Source organism: Hermetia illucens, chromosome 4 (genome assembly GCF_905115235.1).
Source record: "Hermetia illucens chromosome 4, iHerIll2.2.curated.20191125, whole genome shotgun sequence".
In the NCBI taxonomy this organism is placed as follows: Eukaryota; Metazoa; Arthropoda; class Insecta; order Diptera; family Stratiomyidae; genus Hermetia; species Hermetia illucens.
Genome location: NC_051852.1, coordinates 33,458,218 through 33,485,197, shown reverse-complemented (window position 1 = coordinate 33,485,197; position 26,980 = coordinate 33,458,218). Strand labels below are relative to the sequence as shown.

Below are 26,980 nucleotides of genomic sequence, written 5' to 3'. Positions count from 1 at the left end.
CATGCACTTTCTCGGCGATTGCCCAGCTCTGGCTAGAGTCAGGCTACAGACACTGGGTAAACCATTCTTTGGGGACCTCAAATTTCTAGCTCCAGGATGGGAGCTGCTTTCTTTCGTGAATGCTGCGGGCTGGTTCTGAAGATCCGAGCCGGCTGCACTCCGCCTCCCTGCTACCATAACAACAGCCACGGTCTTAGGAGTTTGTGGCATCAAAACGGCGCATCAAAGCGTTAATTTAGCTCCTCGGAGCGGCCACAGATACCTACCTACCCTACCCCTCCTTTCTTGATAAGGGTAACATCAAGCATCGAGAATGTGTGTAAGCATCTCTCCAAACCAGCATTTGATTTCCCTAAAACTGAACCGCACAAAAATACCCCAACCCTTTTCGTCTCCTAATTTGGCGAATGAACGTCCGTTTATGGCGTCACATATGACATGTTAAGTCTAGGAGAAAAGTTGATTTCAACCATCTCTAGTAGGTAATCAGGTAACTGATTCACAGCTGAGTCGACTGGTATACAACGTCAAATCACGATACAAATTCCACTGCCACCAGTGAGATTTGAACGGCGATCTTCGGTATGACAGTTTTGTGCTCTAACAACTAACTATCCGAACACGTAACTCGAATATAGGGCCTGATTAATTGTCAAGATATTGTATATAAATATATCACCTAAAAGAAGATTAATCAAGCCTACGCGAAAGCACGAAAATCCCAAAAATGTTTACCCTATATTCTAAGAACGTAGTTAGTAGCTAGTCACCATCTCTCACAGGATATTGACGGTATCGTAGGTTATTCTCACTTTAAAGAAGCCCCTGTTATGTGGACCTCACAGATAATAGGAATTACATTCTGATGCAAAAAAACAATCGCGAATTTTAATAAGAGATTCTGGCCGAAGCTGCGAAAACCATTCGACCCCTAAGTATCATCATTGAGCTTCGAGAACCAAACCTATTCTTCTGTATATACTTAAACCGATTTCTGAGGACTAGGACCCTTGGAGTCCTTTATGAATAATAGAATGGAATATCAACGAGAAACCTCCTGTAATTGCCAATGATGAATCAAAACGTTTCTACAATTCTCAACTCCATTCCATCAAATCTTTGAACCTCATTCTGCATTGGATGAAGCGGAAACGATTACAATTGTACTAGCACGCGACGCCAAAAAGGAAGAATTAAAGGGTGAGTAATCGTAATGTTTATCCCATTAATTAATTCAAAATATGTTTAAGGATTCTCCCGGCCAACCTTCAGCAAAACAATGAAGGGCCATTTTTAACGAACGATTGGATAGAATCTTGTATACCATCTTCGAAGTACCACCATATTGTTGGGATGGAAAGAGAATGGGTAAAATAGGGCATTATAAGGTAATGATGGAGACGCAGTCATTACCTGTCTAGAAATCATAAATTATTGCCATTAGTTTGAATCTTTAATAGCGCGGTTGATAACAAATTGCTAAGAATGCTGGGCCATTTCCAGAAGGTGAGGTTATTTGTTACTAGTCGTGGATGTTTAGTGTGAAAATAGGGGAGGAATTTGTTAATGGAATCCACAATTCACCTCTTGATTGCGAGATTTACCTAATTTGAATTTTCCAAAATTTAATAAATTCCTTCTTGTACTTAAACTGGCAATTATAAACTCCATCGCGATGTAAATTGATACAATGGTCATCCTTGGGAGCCATCCTTGAAAAAACACATTTTCCAGATTGGTTTCGTGAATTAAAACGATTGTTATCCTGAATCAAGCTAAACAATTGTACCTCAAACTCAACTCATTGCCATACCGGCAGAATATATATTACGAAGATTCAGTTTTGTGTATATAACACGCGGTATCATGAAAAAGGGAAGCATAACCAACAAGTTCAAGATATATTTACAAATTCCCTTCTGCCTGCAGTACTAACTCCAGCTTATATCTTCTCATTTCCTACAAATTGCTCAACCACAACGTACCCTTTCTTTTTTCGTTGTTCAAAGAACAGTAATTTCATTAGTAAAATACCCTCCAGATCAGATCCTAATAAAATTTTCCTCCTTGAAAATTTCCTATTTTCCAAAAACCAACAATAATTAACCGCAGATCTATCTGTTAATATGTACGACCACGGCTCTGCGATACTATCTATACCTTGATGTCCTTCTTCACTTGTTTCCGAGGAAAAAATCCCTTCATTGCCCGCCGACTTCCTAGTATTTCTCGTCCTGGTCCTCCCGATGTTGGTACAGTATAACTACATACAGTCTAGTGGATTATTGTTCCTATTTTTATTTTTACGTTGAACATTAAAAATTCAAAATTATTAATTACCGGAATTAGGCTCAGCATAAAATGAAGTCCTTTTTCTGTGTAGCCCGAAACAGTACCGACCGAGCGAACGTACGAGCGACCGACTATCAGACCGAAAAAATGAGAGATACATGACTTGTACTGCAAAAAGTCCGAAAGATAAAAGAAAATATAATTTTTTCTGTTCCAGGGAGGAGGAGAGAGATAAAGGACGAGAGGAAAATATTAAATGAACCACAATAAATTCGGTAGCCGGTTAAGGGTACACGTGTTCAAGGAAGAGGTAGGAGGGGGGGAAATGAGACGATCAAACCTTTCGTTCGATGCGGTTCAAGGCTGCTTGTAGATTCTCTTTGAAACACGTTCTCTGTAGAATGAGAAACACTTCCCAGATTTAAAAAAAAAATATTGAAAATGTGCATATCAACAAAAGTAGGGGTTGAAATTTGTAGCTTATTTATTGTAGATAATCGGACATAATAACTGCATAATCTCAAAAAAAAAATACTAAATTCATTAAGTAAGGTAGCATACAATTTTTCAATCCGTTTTGAACTCTTTAGATTTCGAGGTGTCAATTGAAAGGCTCATCAAACACAAGGATACGTTGGTCGGTAGTACTCGTATTACTCATTTGAAGACATTGGTATTAGAAATACATTCGAATAAGAGGAGCTTCAAAATTATCTTGAATTAGCTTTGGAACTCTCGAAATGCATAGAACTCGAAAATAAGGATCAAATTTGGCACCTCCAAGAGAACTTTTACTTTTTGCTAACATCTTTTCCCGTGTTGAATAACGAGCCCTCAATTTCTTGCATATGGAATGAATGAATTTGCAATAGAATAGAGATGGAGACCTTCGAAAAATGTCCAGTTAATATTGAATTTGACACTAGAATGAGAATTGGGGTAGTATGGTATTCTGGATTATCTGAGATCTATTATATATATTAAAGCTATATATATTAAAAGCCGAGGACTCTGAAAACTAGTTTCGAACATTTGATTGATGATTTTTGTCAAGAAGCTCTTTAGTTAACCGAAGATGACCCATGTCTATACCAACAAATCTGAAAAAAAACACCGTACCGATTCCACCACCATTTCTGATCCGTCAGTGAAGAATACAAATACTTGCACAAAACCTTGCAATATGTCGCCGGTCTTCCACTTTGTTAGCAAGTCTATAGCGAAATTCCTGTTGAAGCTCGGTTTGCGTGTTGCGTAATTCGTTGGAAATGCCCAGAGCTCCCAAGGTACTCCGCTTAGAAAGGTTCTATGTCCATAAGGCTTACTTGACCAACATCCGGACCCCCAAGGGGACGTGTAACAGAAATACACTCAGGGCATATATCGGGCAGGATGGAAGACCTCAGTACCCAGATCCACACATTTAAACTTGATTCTATTGTATTCCTTGCTCAGAGCCGATCACCATACAATAGAACCATAGTTTAGGATGGGGCGAACCACACTTTCAAAAAAAAAAAAATCCTCGCTCGAAGATCCCATTTCTTAAACGTCCGTAAAGGATACACAGGCTCACATTCATATACTTTACATTGGCGGAAAATGTCAAGCTCAGTCCACTTAGTCGCAGGATGTTGAATTCAGGTACTCTCGTCCAGCCGTAAATAGTATTAAATCCGTTTTAGATGAATTTATGCCGAGTTCGCATTTTGCAGCCCATCGGCACACCTTTCCCAACGCCTTGTCCATGATTTCAATGAACGACATACACCACCACCTACACCTCGAATTTCATCCATCACTATAAGCTAGGCTGACAAAGAGATAGAGCGACCCTGGAGCGTCCCTCTGTTTACAGCTCCAGTCAAGTGGCTACCTCTCAGATCAAATTGGGTTATCCTGATTCTTCGTGAGGATACTATCTAAAGCGTAAGACAACTTCTTTAGTCCTATTTAGTTAGTGGCTTCAATGTTAACATTTTTGAGTGCTCGCTCTATACCTAGTTAGGTCCTTAGGGAATATTATTTGTAGTGTAGCGACCAGTCCACCGTGCTAATTATCTCAAGAAAAGCGATTTCTGTGCATTTGGTTTTGAGGTAGAAGTCCTGAGGCTTGGAGAAGGGCGATCCCCTAGCTTCACGATCGTCATTAAGTGAATGTCCAGGATGCACTGCAGAGTCTTCAACACGAAAAAGGTGCGACTGATTTGCCGTACAGCTACATATCCGCACGAAATACAGTTCCGATAAATCTCCACAAACCGCTGCACAACCCTTTATTGCTGTTTTTGCAGTACGAGTGGTATTATGCCGCCTGGCCCGGAGATTTGTTGTTTTCATTATCAACAACGGTGCAACAACCGGTATCCGGTCTAGGCCTGCTTTAATAAAGAACTCCAGACATCCCGGTTTTGCGCCAAGGTCCACCAATTCGATATTCCGAAAAGCTGTCTGGCGTCCTGACCCACGCCATCGCTCCATCTTAGGCAGGGTCTGCCTCGTCTTCTTTTTCTACCATAGATATTGCCCTTATAGACTTTCCGGGCTGAATCATCCTCATTCATACGGATTGAGTGAACCGCCCACCGTAACCCGATTTCATCCACAACCAGACGGTCATGGTATCACTCATAGATTTCGTCGTTACGTAGGCTACGGAATCGTCCATGCTCATGTAGGGGGCCAAAAATTCTCCGGAGGATTCTTCTCTTGAATGCGGCCAAGAGTTCGCAATTCTTCATGCTAAAAACCCAAGTCTCCGAAGAATACATAAGGACTGGATCACACATACATAAGATCATTGTCTTGTACAGCAAGAGCTTTGACCCTATGGTGAGACGTTTCGAGCGGAACAGTTTCTGTAAGCCGAGATAGGCTCTGTTGGCTGCCAACAACCGTTCGCGGATTTCATCATGGTAGCTGTTATCGGTTGTGATTTCCGACCCTCGATAGGAGCAATTACCAACGTTCTGTTATAGCCTGATTTTATCCTGAGCGTTTACCGGCTTGATAATCTCAACTGATCGGGGGTGTATACCCTCCAAGCAAAATTCTAACTCATACCCCACCCCGCAGAAGAGGAAGTGCGTATGGACTAGCAGTTTCAGAATCTCACCAGAATATTCCGTCCAGAAGTCATCCGACTTTTTAAAAAAGGATGGGTTCCACGTTTTTCAGCAAGAATCTTACTGAAACTTCCAGACTCGTGATGCTTTCAATATTCTGAAAATAGCCCAGCCAGAAACGCTTTATGGTAGTTTTGATGGCCGGCTTGTACTTCTTCAGGCAATCTTTGTATAGCTGCTAGTATTTGTGCCCGTAATAATAATAATAATCGTTGGCGCAACAAACCAATTGGATCGGGGCCTCGAGTGTTCATTCAAGACCGCAACGGTACACTATAAAATTACAGTATCCTATAGGAAGCAATTGTGATCAGCATTGCACTCACCCGAGATTGTTACCCTGATTTGACTCAGGGACTTATTCACAGCTAAGTCAACTGGTATCCAACGTCAAATCACGATACAAATTCCACTGCCACCAGTGAGAGTTGAACCACGACCTTCCCTGCCAACCTTGTGCTCTAAGCACTCAGCTATCCGGACACCTAAACAGAAGGGAAATCATTTCACTCCAACGGAGTAAAGCCGTTGGGCGTGACAGTCTTACTATTATTAACATTATTTGAAGGGATGTCATGTCATGTATGGAAGGTATTTTGGAGCCTAGCCACCATATAGAGGCAGCCTCTTGATTTTTTCAGATTTTTCAGTGTTTCTGAAAATGGCCTCGTTAAACAAATGATCACTTTCGACGCCCTGAACTCCCCGCCTTTCAAACAAATGCCAAAATTAAGAGCAGCTTCGGAAAGTACTAACGAAGACCTTTCATCTGATGCCCCACATGACTATCTTTGGTGAAACAAAAATTTACACCCCACTTTTGCATGTATGAGGACCTCCCCTTAAATTCGACGTAAGAGGATGTAACTCACTGTATGCGTGAGCGATCACAGTTGCCACCTTTCCACCAAATTTGGTGTCAATCGCTGCTACAACCTCCGAGAAAAATGCGTGTGACGGACAGACAGACACACTATCGAGATAGACACCGCCGAAGTTCCCATAGTAAGCGAAAAAGAGGTCCTCGAAGCTGTGGAAAAAATAGTTGCAAACAAAGCACCTGGCTTGGATAGCATCCCCAATAAAGCTCTCAGTGCAGCAGTGAAAATAGCTACAAATATGTTGCCGACTCGTTCATCACATGCCTTAAAGAAGGAGTATTTCCCCAACCAAAACAAACCTTCGGGGGAAGCTTTGTCTACAGGCCGATATGCCTTCTATAACAGATTACTTCCAATTGTCGAAAAGGAAGGCGGTCTCTCCGAGAATCAGTTCGGTTTTCGGAAGGGGAAGCCTACAACGGATACAGTTGTCCTAGTAGCTAACGCAGCTAAGACCGTACTTGACCATTGGTTTCGCGGATGATATTGATGTGGCGGTTGTTGCCTTCTCGAAGAAGCCGAGCTTTATGCAAATCAAGCACTCTATGAGATTAAATGCTTAGAGAATCCTAGTCTATAACTCACTGTACTTATTACCAAACGGAGAAAGTGCACTTCCATGAAGATCAAATTTGGAACGCAAACAATTCATTCCAAACCTGCGTTTAAGTACTTAGGCGTAATGATTGACCAGAGGTTAAACTTCAGATTGCATGTGGAGGGTGCAGCAACCAAGGCATATAACATCGGAGCGCTGGTTGCGAGAATGCTACCAAATATAGGTGTCCTGAGTCGTCGACTCCTTATTTCGAAGGTGGTCAGTTCGATACTACTGTATGCAGTATGGGCAGATGCACTGAAAAATACAACAAATATGAGAAAGATTGGAGCTGCATATCGCATAAATATACTTCGGACATGTTGCGCTTACAGAACAATATCCAATGAAGCAGCCTGTGTGATAGCAGGAATGGCCGATTGAGATTCTGGCGAAAGAAAGACAACGACTTTACGATCGAGCGTATCACACCGGAAAATCTCCTCCCGGTCGGCAACAGTTCGCACGAACTGAAACAGTCGCAGAATGGCAGAGGACGCAGAATACGTTTTTTTTCCATTGCGTGAGATTCGCAGTCCAAAGGGCTGCATTGGAAATTACAACCGGGGAGCATTTTACCCCCGAAAATATAATGGAACATATAGTGAAAGCAAAGGGTATATGGACCGAAGTCTAAAAGGTGATTGCAGCCATCGGTAAGAGCCTTAGGCAGGAAGAAGTCAGCCGGAAGAATGAACGCGAGAGAAACAAGAATATTAGCACGAGCGCAGAATAAATTCTGATCCAGCCCCGCGACGTAATACCAAATGGAAGTCCCGCGGGGAGAGTGAAAGGAGGAGCTGGTTTTAGTGGGTAAGAGTCCGACATAACCATATGGCAGGAGCCTGCGGTAGCTTTTGAAGCTTTCCACCTTCCATCGGCAAAAAAAAGACAGACAGACAGTAAACCGATTTTAATCAGATTTTGTTTTACACAAAACCGTAAAAAAGGGCATAATCGTTAATATTCAAAAGATGCACAGTGTCGCAATTTGAGGGGTATCTGAGCGGTCTCTGCTATCACAAAGATAATAGAGAGTTTGATAGAAGAGAACAAATTGGTTATCGGCCCGGATCACATCAACACCCTACGAATCATTCTAGAAGATTGCGCTGAGTTTATATGTCCTACTGCATCATCAGTTTACGCAGGAGGGGTAGTCCGGAGCAAAATACCACGTAATGTAAAAAAAAAACCAGAGGAATTGGAGGTCCAAAGCGGAGTCTACCAAGGTTGCATTTTGCTATTGATATAACTTCTTGTTATCGATGGCGTTATGCAAGCTGCCCTGTCCGAAGAACATGAAGAAGTTCAATGGACCATGACATTTTTCCTCAAACATTTCTACTACGTTGATTAAATCTATTTGGTCTCTGATTGGGACATGATGGCTCTGGATTTGGAAAGAGAGACAAATAGAGTCAAACTGAAAATAAACACCAACAAATCCAAGATTCTAAGTCTGACGTGCCATCGCACGCTTCCTTTCTGCATTTATGGGCAGAGCATTGAAGGCGTTGATCAATTTGTATATCCAGGAAGCGCAGTTTCTGCCAACGATGGCACCGAACTGGATGCTATTCGATACATTAACAGGACTGCCATTTCCAAAATCTAGAAATTCAGTCAAGTTAAGACTCTTCTTACTAATTTTCTTTCTGTGCTGTTAGATGGGAATACCATATTGAAAGCGACCCTCACTGTTACTCAAAAGCTCCAAGTCTTCGTGAACACTTCTCTATTATTCCGTTGAAAGAAGTTGGTCGACGCACAGTCACCCGTGGATGATGTAATCGGAAGATAATTGGATAGGTCACACATTAAAGAAGAGCTACAATTGGATTGCTGGTTACGACTTACAGTGGAACTCACTCACCCTAGATGGCCGCCAAGCGGTTCTTTTCAAGAGCACTTGCCGCAGAACAGCAGAGGAGTCCGGACGTCTCGGGAAGTGCTCGGGTGAGTTGAAGCACATTTCAGTGGATCGGGTACGATGGCGCATAGGTGTGGTTGACGCACTATACCTTACCAAGGGATTAACAGCAAACCACATACATTTTCTTCGAAGAATGTTCATTAATGCAACTCATGTTCCATTAGTACATTAATCTACTCATTTCATATGACACCAGGCCTGAAGATGTCGAGGAATGATGGGCACCATGCAGCCCATGCTTCATCGTAGTCTGAGGCAATTTCAAGGATCCGCCTGCGTCCATTCGGATGATACAATTGATACACCGATTTTGTATTGTGTGCTAGGTTCTTTAAGCACCGAATTCCTAAACATATCTTCACTTAAGATATGGCTTCCGATCGAAGGTTGTCCCTCTGCCAGGCTGTTCTTGTGCCATTTAGGTCCACTTAGGTTCGATCTAATCTACATCAGCGGAAAGTCACAGCTGTTTTATGTAATTAACCTTCATCTTCAGCCGCTATTGACGTTTATTTATAAAACTTTATTCAACCTTAAGTAACCCCACGTTTTTCATTTCAATTTTTACTGAATTTTATTAGTAAACAATTGGCCAATCCATTAGAATTCTGATGTTTTGTCGCCACTTCCTAATGATTGACAGGAAGGTTGCAATCCTGAGTACATAATAGACGATAGTCACTAATAAATAAAATAATGCTTTAGGATGTAAACAAGATGCGTTAACTTTCGTTTTGATGATAATGAAAATCGCCAGAGACTCATAGACTGATTGCGGATTTTGTTATCAAGATCCATGAAAGAGAGAGGGTCAGTTGAAGTAATATAAAAGTAGACAGTCCTCAAAATTTAAATCAGTACTGAAAACCAGTCTGGAGTGAGACATCTACTTGTTAAAAACCCACAGAACCTTCAGCATGAAGTTGTTAATCTTCCTTTTTGCAATCTTTGTGTTTGTAAGTGCGACCCATACGGTATTCCCTTTCCTCTATTTTTCACAATAAAATACTTTCAGGTTGCCGCCCACTGGGAACCGAGAAGCAAGGAACAGCATGACAAAGACGGTGAAGCGTGCTTTAAATCTGAGGTCATTCATGGAGACATGATTGATTACGAGACTAAATGCTTTTTGCGGTGTGTCCTAATGAAAAACAATGTCTGGAATGATACCACAGGATACAATGTGGAGAGGGCATATAATGAAGCCACTCACATTGGACTAAGGGCATCAAAGGAAGGTTTGACCGAGTGCAATAGTGATGACAAGAAGGATAAGGATCCTTGCCTATGGGTCAACAATATTTTGAGATGTGCTTATGAGCACAATTATATGAAACCGAATTTTTAGACAGTGCAAACCGTGCTCATATTTTAAAGAACCAACTGTGTATGTGCCTTTCTATAATTGTGTCTCTGCAATAAAGTTTAGCTAAAGATACAATACTGAAGCTGAATTACCCTAAACACCAAGGAAGTCTCTCATTGACATTTCCAGTTCCTGAATTCTGCTGACTGCTCAAACGATAATAAGGATTAATTTTTACGTTCCATTCGCAAGTGAATATTTGCTTTCGAGTATGTTCACTCCCTAATTGTGGACAACGTATCGAAGACCCATTAGGCTCTGCTAATGGCTTCAACTGTTTCCGTAGATCGAGTCTTATCTTGCCAGTCATGCACTCCTCGGAGACTTGGATTCTCACCAAGCAAGATTGTGAGCTTATGGCCGCGTTCGAGATTAGAATGGATTCCATAATGCTTATAATGAAGCTATGTATAAGCGATTACCTAAACACACATCCAGTGCAATAGGTTGTGGTGGGAGTCGTCAAATAATAATAAGTGAAGATAATCTAACTGAGAAAGTCTATTCTGACAGTATTTACGGTGGAAAAGGCAGATGTGGAAGACTTACCCTCTTATGGAGTGATGGTTACGTGATTTCTTTTATAGTAACCTGATTGATGTTAAAATTCGTCCTTCTTGGAAAGTAAAAGAAGCATTTTTCGCTACGACACTGGTCAAAGGGTTCTAATCAGCAGCATATTTTCCGCGAAAACTCATTCTAACCCCTTCCCCATTCCCTTATGATCTCCGCTCTTCCTCTTCTACTTGCCCGATATGGGCTATTTGGCTCTCTGGCATTCCCTTGGTTATTTTTCCAGTGAGTTAATCTTGTTGATAAACTTAATGCTAATATCGGACCTGGTATCGATACTAAGCTTTTTAGAAAAGTACGAATCGAGACTTTTCATTTGATGCCCCACATGACTGTATTCGGTGAAAAAAATGTAGACCCCGCATTTGCATGTATGAAACCCGCCCCCTTCCCTAAAATTCAACGCACAATAATGTTACTTAGTGCATGCAAGGGGATTCACAGTTTACACCTTTCTACCAAATTTCGTATGAACTTATTCGTATCTGGAGATGTGAGTGCATGGGCATGTTTAGGCGCAGATCAGATAGGTGGGAGGAAAACTTACCTCCGTGGACAAAAAAAGCCACGGGAAGGACAACCAAAAATTGTTGCTATGTGAAGACTAATTGGCAGCAACCAGGCACGCTCACAGTATGCATAAGCTGGTACAGTTACCATCTGTCTCACCTTGCAAGCGGGTTGCACCGGCACGTGCCACCCGGGTAGGGTTAAGACTGGCCGGTTGAGTTTCGGAAGACGAGTGAACCGCGGTTTAGTGAAGGTAATACGCCCTAAACTAGGGAAAACACTTGAGTTAGTCCAGCTAACAAAAAGGATGTGCAGCGGGAACTATTTGTGAAAGCCTACAGAACTCTCGGCGGTCTGCGTTTGGTAGGTGGGAAGTTCAAAGGAGGGAGGCTGGAAGAATATGATTTCCAATGAAACAAAGGTGAAGCGATATCTGACGATTGCCACGAGTGTGGTCCATGAACGCAAGTCTATTTGAATTTGGAGCAAATACCCGAACAAAAATATGGATGTAAAAATGTTAATTAGCATTAACATTGAAAGACAGAGAGAAGATTGTTGCCACTCTCGTTGATTCAGATACTTCAACAAGTGAGAAGGAGGAGGTGCCAGAACTGGATTACTTTGAGCGAGGTGGCAAAATTGTACGCTTTCCATCCAGGCCCTCCAGATGCACGGTTGGGTGATAAGTTGTAAAAAGTATTGCATTCCAGCCATGAGACAATTAATGCAGTGCGAGCAAAAGTATTGAGGACGGAAACCTGCTTCACGGGGATGAGTAATACTCTGAACATTCTCTAGGAATTTGCCAGGCCGAAGCACAACGTTTATCGGTATATTAAGGTGGTGGTCCCAAATTTTAAAAACACCTGTGAAAAGGGCATGGGTGAATCAGGTTTTGCGGCCCAATGTACAAGGAATAGGAAGACTGTCATGAGCGGCAGGTACCTGTTGCTGCTAAAAATGTGGAACAAGTCACTCAAACGCGTCCAAAGTGAAAAGCTGTAGAGTGTGTAAAGATGAACAGAGAAGTTGTGGAGGATACTATTTCCAGCACCAAAGAAAGTAGAATCTTCAAAAAGTCAACAACGGAGAGAGCGCAACGTTTGGATCTAAAATCGGATAAAGAAATGAAAACCCAGACGATTAGATGTGAGGCCAAAGACATAAGAAGCCCTTCCACATGCGATTCTTACCGAGAACAGGGCTGACCACTCTTACACTGAGATTCTGCGGAAGGTCAAGAGAGATCCAACGCTAAGCGGCCTAGGAGACAGCGTCACAAAAATCAGAAAAATGCAGAAAGGGAGAACTCCTACGGAAGACATAAGACGAAAAGATGCTCCAAAAGAGGAACTTTGTTGGTACATCTTTAGGTGAGGATGATACAGTGAGACAATTGACACAGTAGATAACTGTGGAGTGAAGGGATCTTGACGAGATTATAACAAAGGAAGTCATATGGACCGAATTGGTGCGGCAATTTCAAATTCCAGATGGGAGTATCGACGAAATAAAAACATGCAGCAAGCATACGGTGGTACGCAAATGGGAATCATCAGTTTGCCAGTTGCTTGGGCAAAAAAGTTCCTAAAAGCTGGCAAAGTTTGGATGGGTCGTCTGTAAGATTGAGGAGAAAATATCTCCTACTATGTGTTTTAGATGTCTGGAGTACGATCATATAGCCAGATCTTATCCAAGCAACCACAATAGGTCTGACCGATGCAGGCGCAGGTGTAGACATTACTTTTGCAAGAAGTGCCTTGATGATGACTCTCTTACCTGGCGAGTTAATGAACACTACACGGAGAGCAGGCGAATGGCGTACCCGAAGAACATAAGGTCATGACAAACGAGACAGTGGAGTTCAAAAATGCGCGAAGCGGAAATGTTTGCTGAGACATTTAAGGAAAATTTTACGCCAACCGGTACAACGAAAGAAAAATTTGAGCAAATTGTCAGAAAAGTGCTAGCAGCCTGTGATGCTCTATGCCAGAGAGCCCAAATTACCGAAACCCTGATGCAGCTCTCACTGGGCATACCACAGGTATTTAAAAAAAAAAGAAGCAACTAAAAACAGACGGACAGACAGACAGTAAACCTGATCTGGACATCGAGTCTCAACACATTGTCCGATGTTCAAATTTATTACGAGTGTCGTGGAATATGGGGTTTTTTTTATAATCGTGGGCACATAATTTTGCGCATACTATCATAGATACATAAATGATAACAAAGCAATCAAACGTGGATAAAAGTATATCCGAAAAATAAAGGAATCAGAGGATTATTTTCCGGTGCTTGGATTCGATAATTCAGTGTTGACGCTTTTTGGGAGTATGTATGATTATTATTTCGATTCAAGGATGTGTTTAATTGCAACTCTCGATCCTCTCAAAACACTAAATTGACACTGCACTTTTCGAAAGTGGTTCCGGGAACCAACAGTTCGCTAAGCAAAAAATATCTTTAGCGTTTGTAAAGGAATATGGATTTCAAAAGCAGAAAATGAAGGCCAGGCGAAAGGTATTACCCAACAAGTAAGGCAACGGGAGAATATTACCGAAGATGATTCTTATCTTTATCTTCGTGGAGAGGAACACATGTTCACATTCTCCGAAAGGTTAAAGCAGACCTCGAGTTTGTCAATCTTATGATGGAGGACCTCAAGGAAATAACTACGGGCAATTTCAATATGAAAAGAAGGCGAACATAAGGACCAGAAGAAAGACTTCATCGATTGCCAAAATAAACATTGAGTTCACTAAGCCCTGAGAAGGAAATTCACAGAAAATGTATTGCAAGAGTCGATGAGGAAAGCTCTTCAGTTCAGCCTCACCAGAAATCACTTCAACTGCACTCTTCAATCTCCTTGCGTTGCTTTTCCCAATTTGCAGATGCTCCTTACGTCACGCTTGATGCACATTACCCTGTTTTTGAAGTGGATGCTCAGATCAGACGCTACAACCTCCCCATGTCGTTGACAAGGCTACAAATATAATTTCGCACGTCTGAAATCAAATTTGGTGCATATTATCTGGGATTCACACTCCATTAACATGCGGCCAACCCCTCGATTCCTTTTATACTATTCTATACATGCTACTTCCGTGTTACGTCTCATCTTCTTTCAGGTCCTCGGCCACTTACTCATTCAAGTATACTACTGGGATCTATAAAAATCTGCGCCTGAAACTGGCAGCAAGCAAAAAAATAAATAAATGTGTTCGGAAAACAATGCAGATTTCGGTTTTTCACTTTAAAGCTCTGCGAACTTCAGTAAAAAGGAGTTTCTGATCATTATCGGAAACTTTAAGCCCTTCTGGTTTCATATCCATAATACCGGCAATTTCACCCCATCGCCACGTTCGTCAGGTCTGTAGGTTCCTTTGCTGACTCACATCCGTAGGATGCACTTTTTGACAATAATGTTGGTTCCGGTCCTGATAGCCTTCCTATTCTCTTTTCATCAAACCTTTCAAGAAGTTTCACTCCCTCTCTGAACATTGTTTAACAAAAGCCTCGAACGTTGTCATTTTCCAAGCCTGTGGTAAGAGATTCCCATAAACCCTATACGCAAATGTAGATATTAAATTCTCGCGGAGAACTGTCAACCTCTTCTCCTGATTAAAAAAAAACAACATCCAAAAAAGATATATGTCAACGACTGATTGACTGCTTACTTACTTTGGCCACTGGTTAAGCCAAAAAGCAGTAGGCGTCGTATAACGTTAGTTCACTGTTACCAACCTACCAGGCTTCACCGACTTCATGGCCAGAACTCTAAATTCGCAGTAGGAAGCAGACGTTGCCTATACGGATTTCTCCAAGATCTTTGACGCTGCCTTAATTAATATTCTCCTATCATTTATTACATAGCTCGCCTCCTATCTCTCTAACCGTTCATGCAGGATTTCGTTTAATGGTTGCATATCCCGATAATAGCTTGCCTATATATTGTGCTTCCCTACCGTCGAGGTTAAACACTTTTATTCGGTGATGCTCTATAAACGAGTTTTAACTAAACATCAGTGAATTCTTCACTCCATCCAATCATTTGTCGAAGCACCCTTGAGTATTCCCTCGTGATTTGCTCCCATTCCTGCAATTGTGATTGTCTTGTCCACGAAAAAGTCCTACCCGTTTCTAGTCTTTTAATCTTCACTACCTAAAACTGTATAGAAACTGCCCCGATATGTGTAGTCTCTTTAAACTTTTTACTCGCTTGATGGGCTCCTTCTCCTCTACATCACCCAGTGCTTTATATAGTATACTAGGTGGATAAATTTTCGATGTGGCTTATGAGGAACTTATTTCCATCTCCGATTTCGAGGCTATGTCCGTGGTGCGTTGCGGCTTTTTCTCCTACTCTCTGTATACATATATGGTCGCCTAACTGAAATGCCCGTACTCTTCTATTGTTCTGTGCCAAGTGCTCTCTGGGGCGACCCACTTGGATCTTGGGAGAGTGGATTGCACTGCATGGCGTAGCCAGCAATTGCCCTCCCCCTTCCAATCATATCGCGTACGGGTACCAGGCCTGCGAGCCGACCAAGTTCTTCGTTTGTAATAGTATCAGGCCAACGTACTCTGATGGTACGAAGCAAACAGGTGTTGATGAAGGCTTGGAACTTTCGGGCGACAATGGGGTTCACTTTCCATGTGCTACTCCCATATAGCAACATAGAAAGAACACCAGCATGGAACAGTCTTAGCTTGATCTTGATGTTGAGACAATTGATCGGCAGAAACAACGCTTTCTAGATATTCGAATTGACGAACACCTTCAATGCTCTACCCGTTAATGCTGACAGGGAGAGTGCGATGATCTGTCAGACTCACTGGTTTTGTTGTACTTTTATTCGCTCTTTCCACAGTCAAAGCCATTTGGCCAAGATACATGGCTCAGTGACGATCCGATTGTTGAGGGGACGGAGCGTGAGCCTCCCAATCTCGCTGTTCTGGGCTCGAATCCCAGTCACCATGGGTTTCTGTATTCGTCTTGTGCTTATCTCACTGCTGTGAGCTCATCACGTGAACATCGTTGTGTGATGATAGTGACATTGAAGCACAATCTGACTGTTTAAATGTCCTATAATCCAGCAAGGATTGAACAGGAAGCACTAAATACACTTCCTGTTCACACTATGGAAAACTTTCTCGAAATCGATGAAGAACAGTTGATGTGCTGCGCGATTTATGTTCTTTCGGAGCCGTCAAGTCTATAGCCAGAATTGAAAAATCAACCCAAATGGGCTCTACTAACATGAGAGAAATTTTCTAGGCGAAGTATTCCCTCAACATGCCAACGGAAGAGACGAGGGAACTCGGTTTTGCCGGAAATACAGGAGAACAACACGGGCACTACCCAACCGAGCTTTAAAGCCGAGTAAACTAGAAGTGAGCATGCACATATGTAGACTAGTAGGTATTGGTAGCCAAGGAAACGTAAGACCATCTGACTGAAGAACATAACAAGGCAATCCACAGCCCAGAATTCAAAGATAGTTATATGGGCGCTTATCTCGTTTCATAAATATAAAGCTATCGGATCAAATGCCATCAATATGGCCCTAATAATGAAATACTTATATTCCAATAGCTTGACAGATTTAATCCAATCTAATATCAAAAATTAAATTGGTAGCTAGGGTTGAATTCTGCTAACAGCAAAGATCTACTAGTACAGATCCAAACATCATCATCATCATCATCAACGGCGCAAGAACCGGTATCCGGTCTAGGCCTGCCTTAATAAGGAACTCCAGACATCCCGGTTTTGCGCCGAGGTCCACCAATTCGATATCCCTAAAAGCTGTCTGGCGTCACGGTCTACGCCATCGCTCCATCTTAGGCAGGGTCCGCCTCGTCTTCTTTTTCTACCATAGATATTGCCCTTACAGACTTAAGTGACCCGCCCACCGTAACCTATTGAGCCGGATTTTATCCACAACCGGACGGTCATGGTATCGCTCATAGATTTCGTCATTGTGTAGGCTACGGAATCGTCCATCCTCATGGAGGGGGCCAAAAATTCTTCAGAGGATTCTTCTCTCGAACGCGGCCAAGAGTTCGCAATTCTTCTTGCTAAGAACCCAAGTTTCCGAGAAATACATGAGGACTGGCAAGATCATAGTCTTGTACAGTAAGAGCTTTGATCCTATGGTGAGCGGAACAGTTTTTGTAAGTTGAAATAGGCTTTGTTGGCTGACAACAACCGTGCCTTCATTGATGTGCAGCCTAAGATCTCGCGCTAATCAGCGCCTGCTCGATCTGGATGATGGCAGTTTGTGCGTCTCGGGTGGTTCTTCCCATGATGTCGATATCGTCAGCATAGGCCAGTAGTTAGGTGGGCTTAAAGAGGATCGTACCTCTTGCATTTACCTCAGCATTACGGAAGGCCAGGTTAAAGAGGACGCATGATAGGGCATCCCCTTGTCGTAGACCGTTGTTGATGTCGAATGGTCTTGAGAGTGATCTTGCTGCTTTTATCTGGCCTCACACATTGGTCAGGGTCAGCCTAGTCAGTCTTATTAATTTCGTCGGGATATCGAATTCTCTCATGGCCGTGTACAGTCTTACCCTGGCTATGCTATCATAGGCGGCTTTAAAGTCGATGAACAGATGGTGCAACTGTTGTCCATATTCCAACAGCTTTTCCATCGCTTGCCGCAGAGAGAAAATCTGATTTGTTGCTGATTTGCCTCGAATGAAGCCTCTTTGGTATGGGCCAGCTCCAAACGTCCAATTGTATTACTGGAGCGAGGAGAACTAGATCGTTTGTAGCATTTGAAGGTGTCATAAATCGACTCTGCATTAATTTAGAGGGAAGACAGAAAGGGCTAGATTTCCTTCAACCATACAGATTATTTCAAGCTTAGTCGCCGATTTTATCCACGAAAAAACGGTCATGATATCACTTATAGATGTGTTTAGGCTGCAGTAAATAGTTGATAATACTTTTCATAAAGCATTTGAAGAATCGAGATTTCTTTAGGTAATCAATTCGCTATCAGTTGCAACTGAGCTAGTTTTTACCGAGGATTTCACAACTGGAGAGCTTCCTCTATCTGTCCTTTGAGACACATTCGATACTTCTCGCGTAAATTTTCAAGAACTAAATTTGGGTTTCCACCCCAGTTGATTAAGGTTTTAATAAGTAAACATTCATCACGAATCCAACTCCCTGTGGGCCCATGATTTTATCGTAACAACTCAGAATCATAAAAATATATTAGCAACAAGAAACCCCATCTAAACTCTTCCATTTCACTCAGCCCACATATGTACACTTTCGAGATGGCGTGAACCACATAATCTTAACGTGTATTAATTTATCCTCTAAATTATCTACTAATATCCCGCTCGCTCACCATATCTCATCACAACCTTGTTCAATTTTCATTAACACCTTTCACATACGCATGAATAATTATACGAAATTCCTCATCTGCCACACTAAAATGATCGCAAGTAGCATAAATACAAGATGCTCAGATACAAATGCTTATGGCACCTTATAATAACATGCCGTCGAAAAACGAGTCCCTTGTGAATTTATATGTTTACGCTTGTTGTTCTTCGTGTAATAAATAAAACTTTTAATGGATATTATAAATAAATAAAAATCATTTGCCATTAAGAACCCCTTCAAGTTCGGGAAGTAGTGAAAGTAGCGAAGTTCTTCTTGTTCCAGGGATAAGTACTTGCGTATGAATGTACGCGCTATAAATATGTAAAATGTAAAACGGATGTAACATAACCCTTTTTCGCACCGTTGTATCTATTGCCTGAGATGCCATTATTTCTGCGAAAATTTCAGTTATCCATTATACGCTTTCATATTTTAATGTTTATGATGCATTGAGTTTGCCTAGTGGGTGGGTAAGGGGTGGTTGGAAAGGTATACTTTGCGTAATGGGCTTAGGTGAGAGATGAGAGGTTGGATAAACAGTTGAAGCTACTGGGCTTAACGATGTCACCAAGCGTGTTGCAACACCCATTTATGCCCTAGAAAATACCTTGGACATCAGAACAGTCAAAAATATTCATGGTATCACAAATTAAAAGATTTGTATCTGATTTTCCTCAAGTTTGGTGACTTTTCCACGCTTCGTTAGTCAATGTCGATACAAACTCCACAATTTTCCCAATCCTTCCTTATCCCCTTTCTATCCGAAATAAGTTTGGATCTGCCACCTACCTCCCCTGCCAACCTCCTGCAAATAACTCCAAAGAAAGTGCTCTGTCGCCCATAAAATACAGATACCAATATAAATTACAAATAATTAAAATTTGTGCTTGTTTCTTCCGTTGACAACATATTTTCCATTTTTCGGGAACTAATGCCTCCTCCATTGCTGGGCTAACGAGCATCTCCATTCGCTACGACTATAGTTCATGTCGTGACGGTATTTCACAATTTTCCATCTGTAAACATTATCCACTTTAATAAAATATTACGATAAAGCTAAAAGAATTTCTGTATATCCTGGAAAGCTTGATCCTGGCGCAAGTGTACGGATACCAAGTACGTATGCAAAGTTTTTTGAAGATGAAAGTTTTTCTTGGCGAATAAGCGTTGGCCTATTATAAAATATTCGTTTGAATTTTCGAGTAAAGATACTTCTATCTGCAAGATAAATATGCAATACTTGCAAGGAATGATGTTGTATGATTCCAAATGGGAAATGTGAAAGTTTTATGTTTTGAAATCGCGAAAAGGTAGCAGACACCGTTTGTGTTTAATTGCGCGATGAGCGAGTAATGGGCCTGATGTTGGGCGAATTAAAATTTATATGTCATTTATGATGGTAATACTTTGATATTTATTCGTTTTCCGAAAAAAGTTTTTCTGAAGTCCTCCTTCATTTCCATGTACGAATAGTAATTATTTCAGTTCTTTGATGTTTTTCATGAGATATGCAATGGAATGCTTAGATACACTTTTAGGCCGTTGGAAGTTGCAGTACAGTTTGGATATTCAATTGAGCAGCAACGCGGAATATATTCAGCCCTGTTTGAATAGAGCAACGGGCAATGAAGGATCAAATAGTCTCTAAACAAATAATCTTCAAACACGAGTAAAATATACTCCAAAATCGTTCACAAACAACACCAAATGGGCTAGATTTTCCTTAAGGTATAATAGTTTATCAGGCATACACGCTAGAAGTGAATCTTCCTGTGAGCGAGTCAAATCTATCTTCACGACAAAGGGCTTAACCTGCCAACTAAGCTATGTCTAATCATGGAATGTTCAACAAAGAAACCCACCCGTAGTTCACTTTTCTAAGCAAATTTTGATGCAACGATCGTTTGCTTTTGCGAATTTGACGACATTTTCCAACGGTAGAAAGAGCACCAATTTCTTGTTGAAGGGGACAAACCTTGACATCTATGAAAGTGGATGAAGTGACGTTCCACAATTCGCGTTCTTTCTAATCGGGGCAATGAACAGCACAAAACCGAAATTAACGGCAGAATCGTTCACTCCTGTAGCTCCTGTCCACTTCCTGTAGCTCTGAGTGTTGGCCGACTATTAAAAACAATGAACGATGCCTCGGGGCAATGGAGACAAAGATTTTTCGTTGGATCAATGGCGTAACACAACATGATCACACTCCAAATGAGGACATCCGCGATCGAGATAGGGTTGTACCAGGATAAAGGCCGAGGAAGAAATTGAACTGGGAAAGACTGCCCAAGATACCAAAATCGAAATATTGCCAAATGATTAAGCACATTGGAAATGGTTACTCAAGAAGATCAGGTGTCGAGTTAACCCGTAATATCATAGAAGAAGAAGAAAAGGACTGATGTTGCCATAAAACTTAGGTGACTACGAGAAGGAAGATACAAATGAGGTAAACGTACCAAACAAACCAAATACGTTTAACATACCCAAGTATTTCATACTTCATATAAATGTTATAATATCGGGCATCAACGCCTTGATGCTAGATCCTTAATGATCTCGGTTGATAACAGGTTTTAGGACAGTAAAACCACTTTAATATTGTTAAGCTATCAACTATTAAATACGCTTCAGAAGAACCAAGAAATGAGCAAGGCAAGGACAATATCAGGACGAAAATGAAAAGACGAATATTTGCTCTACCCATATCTTTCTAGAATAGTGTCTGCTATTCATTACTTCAGTAACCCAGTCACTTAATGTTGTGCCCACATAGTCACTGGTCTACCGCACTGTAAAGAGCAGAGTTCGACATTTGAACGGTACATCAAAACCGTTGATGTACACCGAAGAGACTTACTCCCACCATCCCACTTTGTTCTTGTCATTAACCTGGTACGAATGACGTTTATCACCCAGCGCCCCATTCATAGCTTTATATAAATAGTACAAGATTCACATTTTGACAATTTTTGTCCTCCTTCTGTGTCGCTTTCCAGAATGGCCGACACACGGTGCGACCTAGAATTACGTAACACCAAACAGCGCCAAGAACTGCACGTAGACGTGGTCCTGCATAGAGCCTTATGGTAAATATATTACTTAACTGATGATAGAGAGATTTCTACCATGACTGGATTTTGGATACCAGTCGACTCAACTGCAAATTTGTCAAATCAGGGTAATAATCAAATGCAATGTCGATCAAATTGCCTCCTACAGTTCACTTTAGCTCTGTAGTGTACTATTATGGTCTTGAATGAAGTGTTCCAACAACTTTCAAGGCAGTGATCCAACAAGATTTCCGCGACAACGATCATATTATGATCAATGATCAATTTTGTTCATGTTTCTTTTTGGGCAACTTTGATCCAGGTCTTCGTGGTTCACCCTCAAGTTTGCCTTTCCAGCAAGCGTTAATGCAGATCTCGCTGCTCCTACAATTGTCCTGTGTATCTAGTGATAGGATTCTTTGTCTTTAGGTATCCAACGAGAGTTCCAAGGATTTGTTTGTTTCCTCCCTACTCTTTTCTACGAGTTTTTGGTCTCTTACCTCGTCTGTATGACATTTTCCTCGTACCATATACTATTATGCAAAACCTGCGAGACCAATCAAAATATGCCTGAATGGCTTGGCATACCAAGCGGGTTGTCCTGATGAATTCGGAAAAATGTTCAAGTTTTTTACGGGTCATCTTTCACGTGTTGTTTTCATAAGGTGACAATCTGATCTCAACTTCTCAGAGGAAGATCACTATAATCTTAGAGCGTGAAACATTCTCATTCGCCTTATGAAGTATAAGTCGCAAACGTACCTGCGGCGGCTGAACATGTGACACTGATTGCCTAACATGCGATCTAATAAGATCTTCCATTTTACGTACTGGGATATTTATGTATTCTACTCTAAACGTGATACAACCAACAGGTCTGTGAACATGTCAGCAGGATGAAGCCTTATTCACTTCAATAATCATTCTGCTGAGACAAAGAAGGAAATCTGATTTCCGACAAAATGGGCATATTGAAGCGATTAGCTGAGTATTTTGATGAACAACTAAACTATCGGGGAATTGAAGGTCCCGCCAACGGACCAACGGACAAATGTTTGAGAATCATAAATTGTCAGGAGCCGATGAAATTACAGCCGAATTGGGTAAACATGGAGTCACCAATTACACAAAGCGTTGCATCAACTTACGCTGGGAGACAGCGTATCAAAGCCTGATAGCTGGCAACGAGGCATTATATGTCTCATACATAAAAAGGGAGATACCCTGTAGCGCAGCAACTATATAGGTATCACGTTGCTGAGTACCATCTATAAGATATTCTCCGCTATCTTGCTAAGCTACCAAAGAGACTTCAGTTCAGGCAAATCAGCAATAGACCAGACTTCCATTTGGAGACAACCGATGGAAAAACTGTTGGAATATGGTCATAAGTTGCAACATCTCTTCATCGATTTCAAGGTCGACTATGACAACGTAGCCAGAGTAACACTGTACACGGCCATAAGAAAATTCAAATTAATAACACTCACTAAGCTAACCCTGACTAACATGCGAGGCCAGTAAAAGCAGCATAATTACTCTGGAAACAGCTCGAAATCAACAACGGTGCCGATACAAGTGCCAGAGGCATCATCCTCTTGAAGTCCACCCAACTACTAGACTAGATTGACGATATTGACATCATGGGAAGAACAACCCGAGACCAGATGTCATCCGAGGTGTGTGTCTTCATCCAAATCGAGCAGGCGGTACCAGATTTTGGGCTGCACATTAATGAAGACAAGACGAACTACATCGTGACAACGTCAGCACCAAAAAAAAGTGAAATTCAAATGGCGCTGGTCAAATAAGAACAACAAACATATGAGGAAAATCATCTGAAGAATTTTTGGCCTCTTATATGAGGATGGACGATTCCGTAGCCTATATAACGATGAAATCTTTGACCACCGCGTTGTGGATAAAATCCAATTCAATAAGTTGTGGTGAGAATGATCCAGATTGGAAAGTCTATAAGGGCAATATCTATGGAAGAAAAGGAAGAAGTGGCAGACCCTGCCAGAGATGGAGCGATTACCTAGGCCTGGACGCCAGACATCTTTTAGGGATATAAAATCGGTGGACCTCGGCGCAAAGCCGAAATATCTGAAGTTGCTAATTAAGGCAGGCCTACCGGTTGTTGCGTCGTTGAGGATAAGGATTATACTCTAAATTCGTTTTATAGGGACTTTCCGGTTACAATATTTCACTTCCAAATTTACATAAATATAGGATTTTGAAATGTTAATTCACTTCTTGAAAACGGTGTTGGGAAGCCCCAAATTGGTCACTTTCCCTCTCAAAAAAATTCCAAAAATTCCAATGAGAGCACGAAACTTTAAGGAGGTTTGCACCTCCTATTCTGAGTTGTTTTAATTGCTCATTGGTAAACGTGTCAGGGGTAATCTGAAAAGAGCCAATGCTATTATTATTAATAAGTAATCAGATTCATCGGCTTTTTCGATGCTCTACTGAGAGCCTTGGTTTTGTTCGTGTTTACTTTCAGTCCAATCCTACTTGCTTCTTTTTGCAAATACAGAGCCATTTGGGTAAAGTCCATGACCCAGTGAGAGAGCAAACAGATGTTATCAGTAAAGTTGAGGTGTTTGAAGCAAGCTGTCGTAGTCCATTGAATTCCTTCACGTTCTCTGGACAAGGAGGCATGAAGAACTGATAACAAGACAAAACATCGATGACAGGATGCAACCCTGGCGGACTCCGCTTTGAACCTCGAAATCCTCCGGTGCAACACGTGGCATTTTGCGTCATCATATGTCGCTCTTATAAAAGCTATTAGTTTCTCCTTCGTAGATCACTCCAGATACACTCTCTGTTCACGAAGGCGACCATCAGATGCCGATGTCAGTACCTGTCTTGTTCCGTACATCTAGGAGACAACTCCTAAATATATCTATTGATCGCGAAGTGTTTGACCTGATTGTTCCTACGGTGTCGGTCAATTGAAATCCAACTGACCTTATGGCAGGCTTTGTGTTCGAACAATGTGCCACTAATGACGAGGCGGTGGAAGTTGCAGAAACCTACGAACCTTCCACCATTATCGTTGGAGACGCGAAGACCGTGCTTTCCCATCACATGTCCGAGCAAGGTGTTGTCGTTGGCATTCAGATCACCCATCACGATCACCATATCACCTTTAAGAAGTCTCCCTTGAACTGCGTTTAATTGCTCATAAAAAGCATCCTTCTCCATTATATCGGAAGTCTCCGTTGGTGCGTAGCATTGTACTATTGTGATGCTCCTTAACCTGGACCGAAATCTTGCAGTAAGAAGTGTGTTAGAAACCGCCTCCCAAGTCAAGAGACTTGCAACAGAGCAACCAGACACCTGCTCCGCGTCTGCTACCACTTGACTTTCCAGAGTACAAAAGCATATTGCCGCAAGAGGGACATAAGTATTCTCCAAAGTCCCACCAAGATGTCCAACTTATATCGCTGGAATTCCCACTCAAGTTGGACAATGCCAACCAGCTATATTCTGTTTCCAATAGCCAAAGGTCGTTGCCGTGGGGTCAGTTCTTACCTGGGGCGTTGTTGACGTTTCAATAGCAGCAACTTTGCTGTAGACTTGTAGGTTGCTAGCCCACAGGTTGATTGATGAGACGCATTCAAAAAATAATTCTTATTTCACTTTTCGCCCGCTCTTCGCTTCGCCAAAAGCAACGTTGAGGCAAATAGTGCCCTCGAGCGAAAAAACTTTGTGCGATGGAGGAACAACAAAAAAACAAGGATCTTGGAGAAAGCTATACGACGGAGCAAGCGAAAATGCTATCGAAAGTTGCATCTTAAAGCATCCTTGCTATGGTATTGTAACAAATAAGATATTCGTAGTTCGCCAGAAAAAGATCACTTCAAATGATCGAACAAAGGGTGTTGTTAAAAATAATAACAACCCTTTTCTCGTACCAAGAAAAGTATACAACTAAGCGATTGACTATTATGACGTTTTTCAACAGGTACGGTTATTAAAAGAGGAATACTAAGCACCCAAAGTACCATTTCACATCGTTTTGTCGTTTAGATACACAACAATCTTGCTAGGCTCAGTATGTTGACTCCTTTTGTGGAAAATTATGTAATGTTTGACTTTTGCTTCTTAGGGAAGAAACACTGATCCATTTTGCCGACTTTTCGGCAGTGGTTGCGATTTCATAACGTACGGAAGATCTACAGTTATAGGGAAATGTAAGGGGGCCCAAAATAAAATCATAGGCAGCAAGCCTTGGGGTGGTTCATTCTGTTGTATAAAGCTGTTATTTAGGGGAACTGGTGAATGCTGTGTACCAACGCAAGAGGAGTTCGGAATACCGTCTTATTGCGCTACATGCAATGTAGCAGCTCACTTAAGGGTATCGAGTGAACCAAAGTGATAATGAAATTCTATGATGTGACTGCGGATTTCCGTAAGGCTACAAAGAAAGAATGGCGCAATCACATCATCAAGAACCGCTGAACTCTTATAATGATCCCATGTAATGTGAAATTGGTTTAATGAAAGCTTGGACGAATAACTAATATAACTATTTACGCGCACTTCATACCAAAAACTATGCTTCAGCACCTTTGGGTCATGGAGGAATACTGATTGAAGCTGAGCCTTATAATCTAATTGAGGACCTAATTAGGTCCCTTAAAAGAAGACTTTACGCTGATATTTGTCAGTGGCAGTCACACACAGTGCTGCAACCTGAACCACCAGAGCTTTGTAAACATAGCTACTGAGGATCAAAATAGTAAAAATGCATATTACTGGGTTATCTAACATGCCAAAAGATAGTCTTCTCAAAATTACTTATAGCAGCTTCTGTCATGCAATTTTGTGATATCGTCTTGACCGGGACGACAAATTTGTTAACACTTTTATGATGCTTGGCGAAAGTTCATTGTTGGAAACATTCCAGCTTTCGGTTTGGTATGACAGCAAGGGGTGTCTAACATATCTATGTTAATGTTTGGGCTACTATCTTGAATATAGACATGATGAACAAAGGGCGCGATGCTTGATATGTCTAAGTGTTGTAGATTTACATTTAACATAGTTCCCCTGTTTTGGGTGTAAATATGTGAATAATTGGAGTACAGGGATTCTGTTTGTGGATGAGTGGCTCAGAATGGAACTGAACTAGAGTGGATACGACCGGTTCCCATGACTGTCGTCACTACATATGTGACTCGTAGTGCATGATAAGTTCAGAGGTAAGAGGAGTGT

At 41.5% G+C, this 26,980-nt stretch overlaps 2 protein-coding genes across 2 annotated transcripts in view; one reads left to right on the top strand and one right to left on the bottom strand.

Moving 5' to 3' along the window:
- The window catches only part of LOC119653458 (nuclear pore complex protein Nup88), a 339,096-nt gene that overhangs the window by 119,567 nt on the left and 192,549 nt on the right, over positions 1-26,980 (bottom strand). The window lies entirely within an intron of this gene.
- LOC119653464 lies at positions 9,647-10,296 on the top strand. Its single transcript, XM_038058076.1, has 2 exons — positions 9,647-9,788; positions 9,848-10,296. The coding sequence occupies exons 1-2, from the start codon at positions 9,750-9,752 to the stop codon at positions 10,178-10,180; spliced, it is 372 nt and encodes a 123-aa protein (XP_037914004.1). The 5' UTR covers positions 9,647-9,749; the 3' UTR covers positions 10,181-10,296.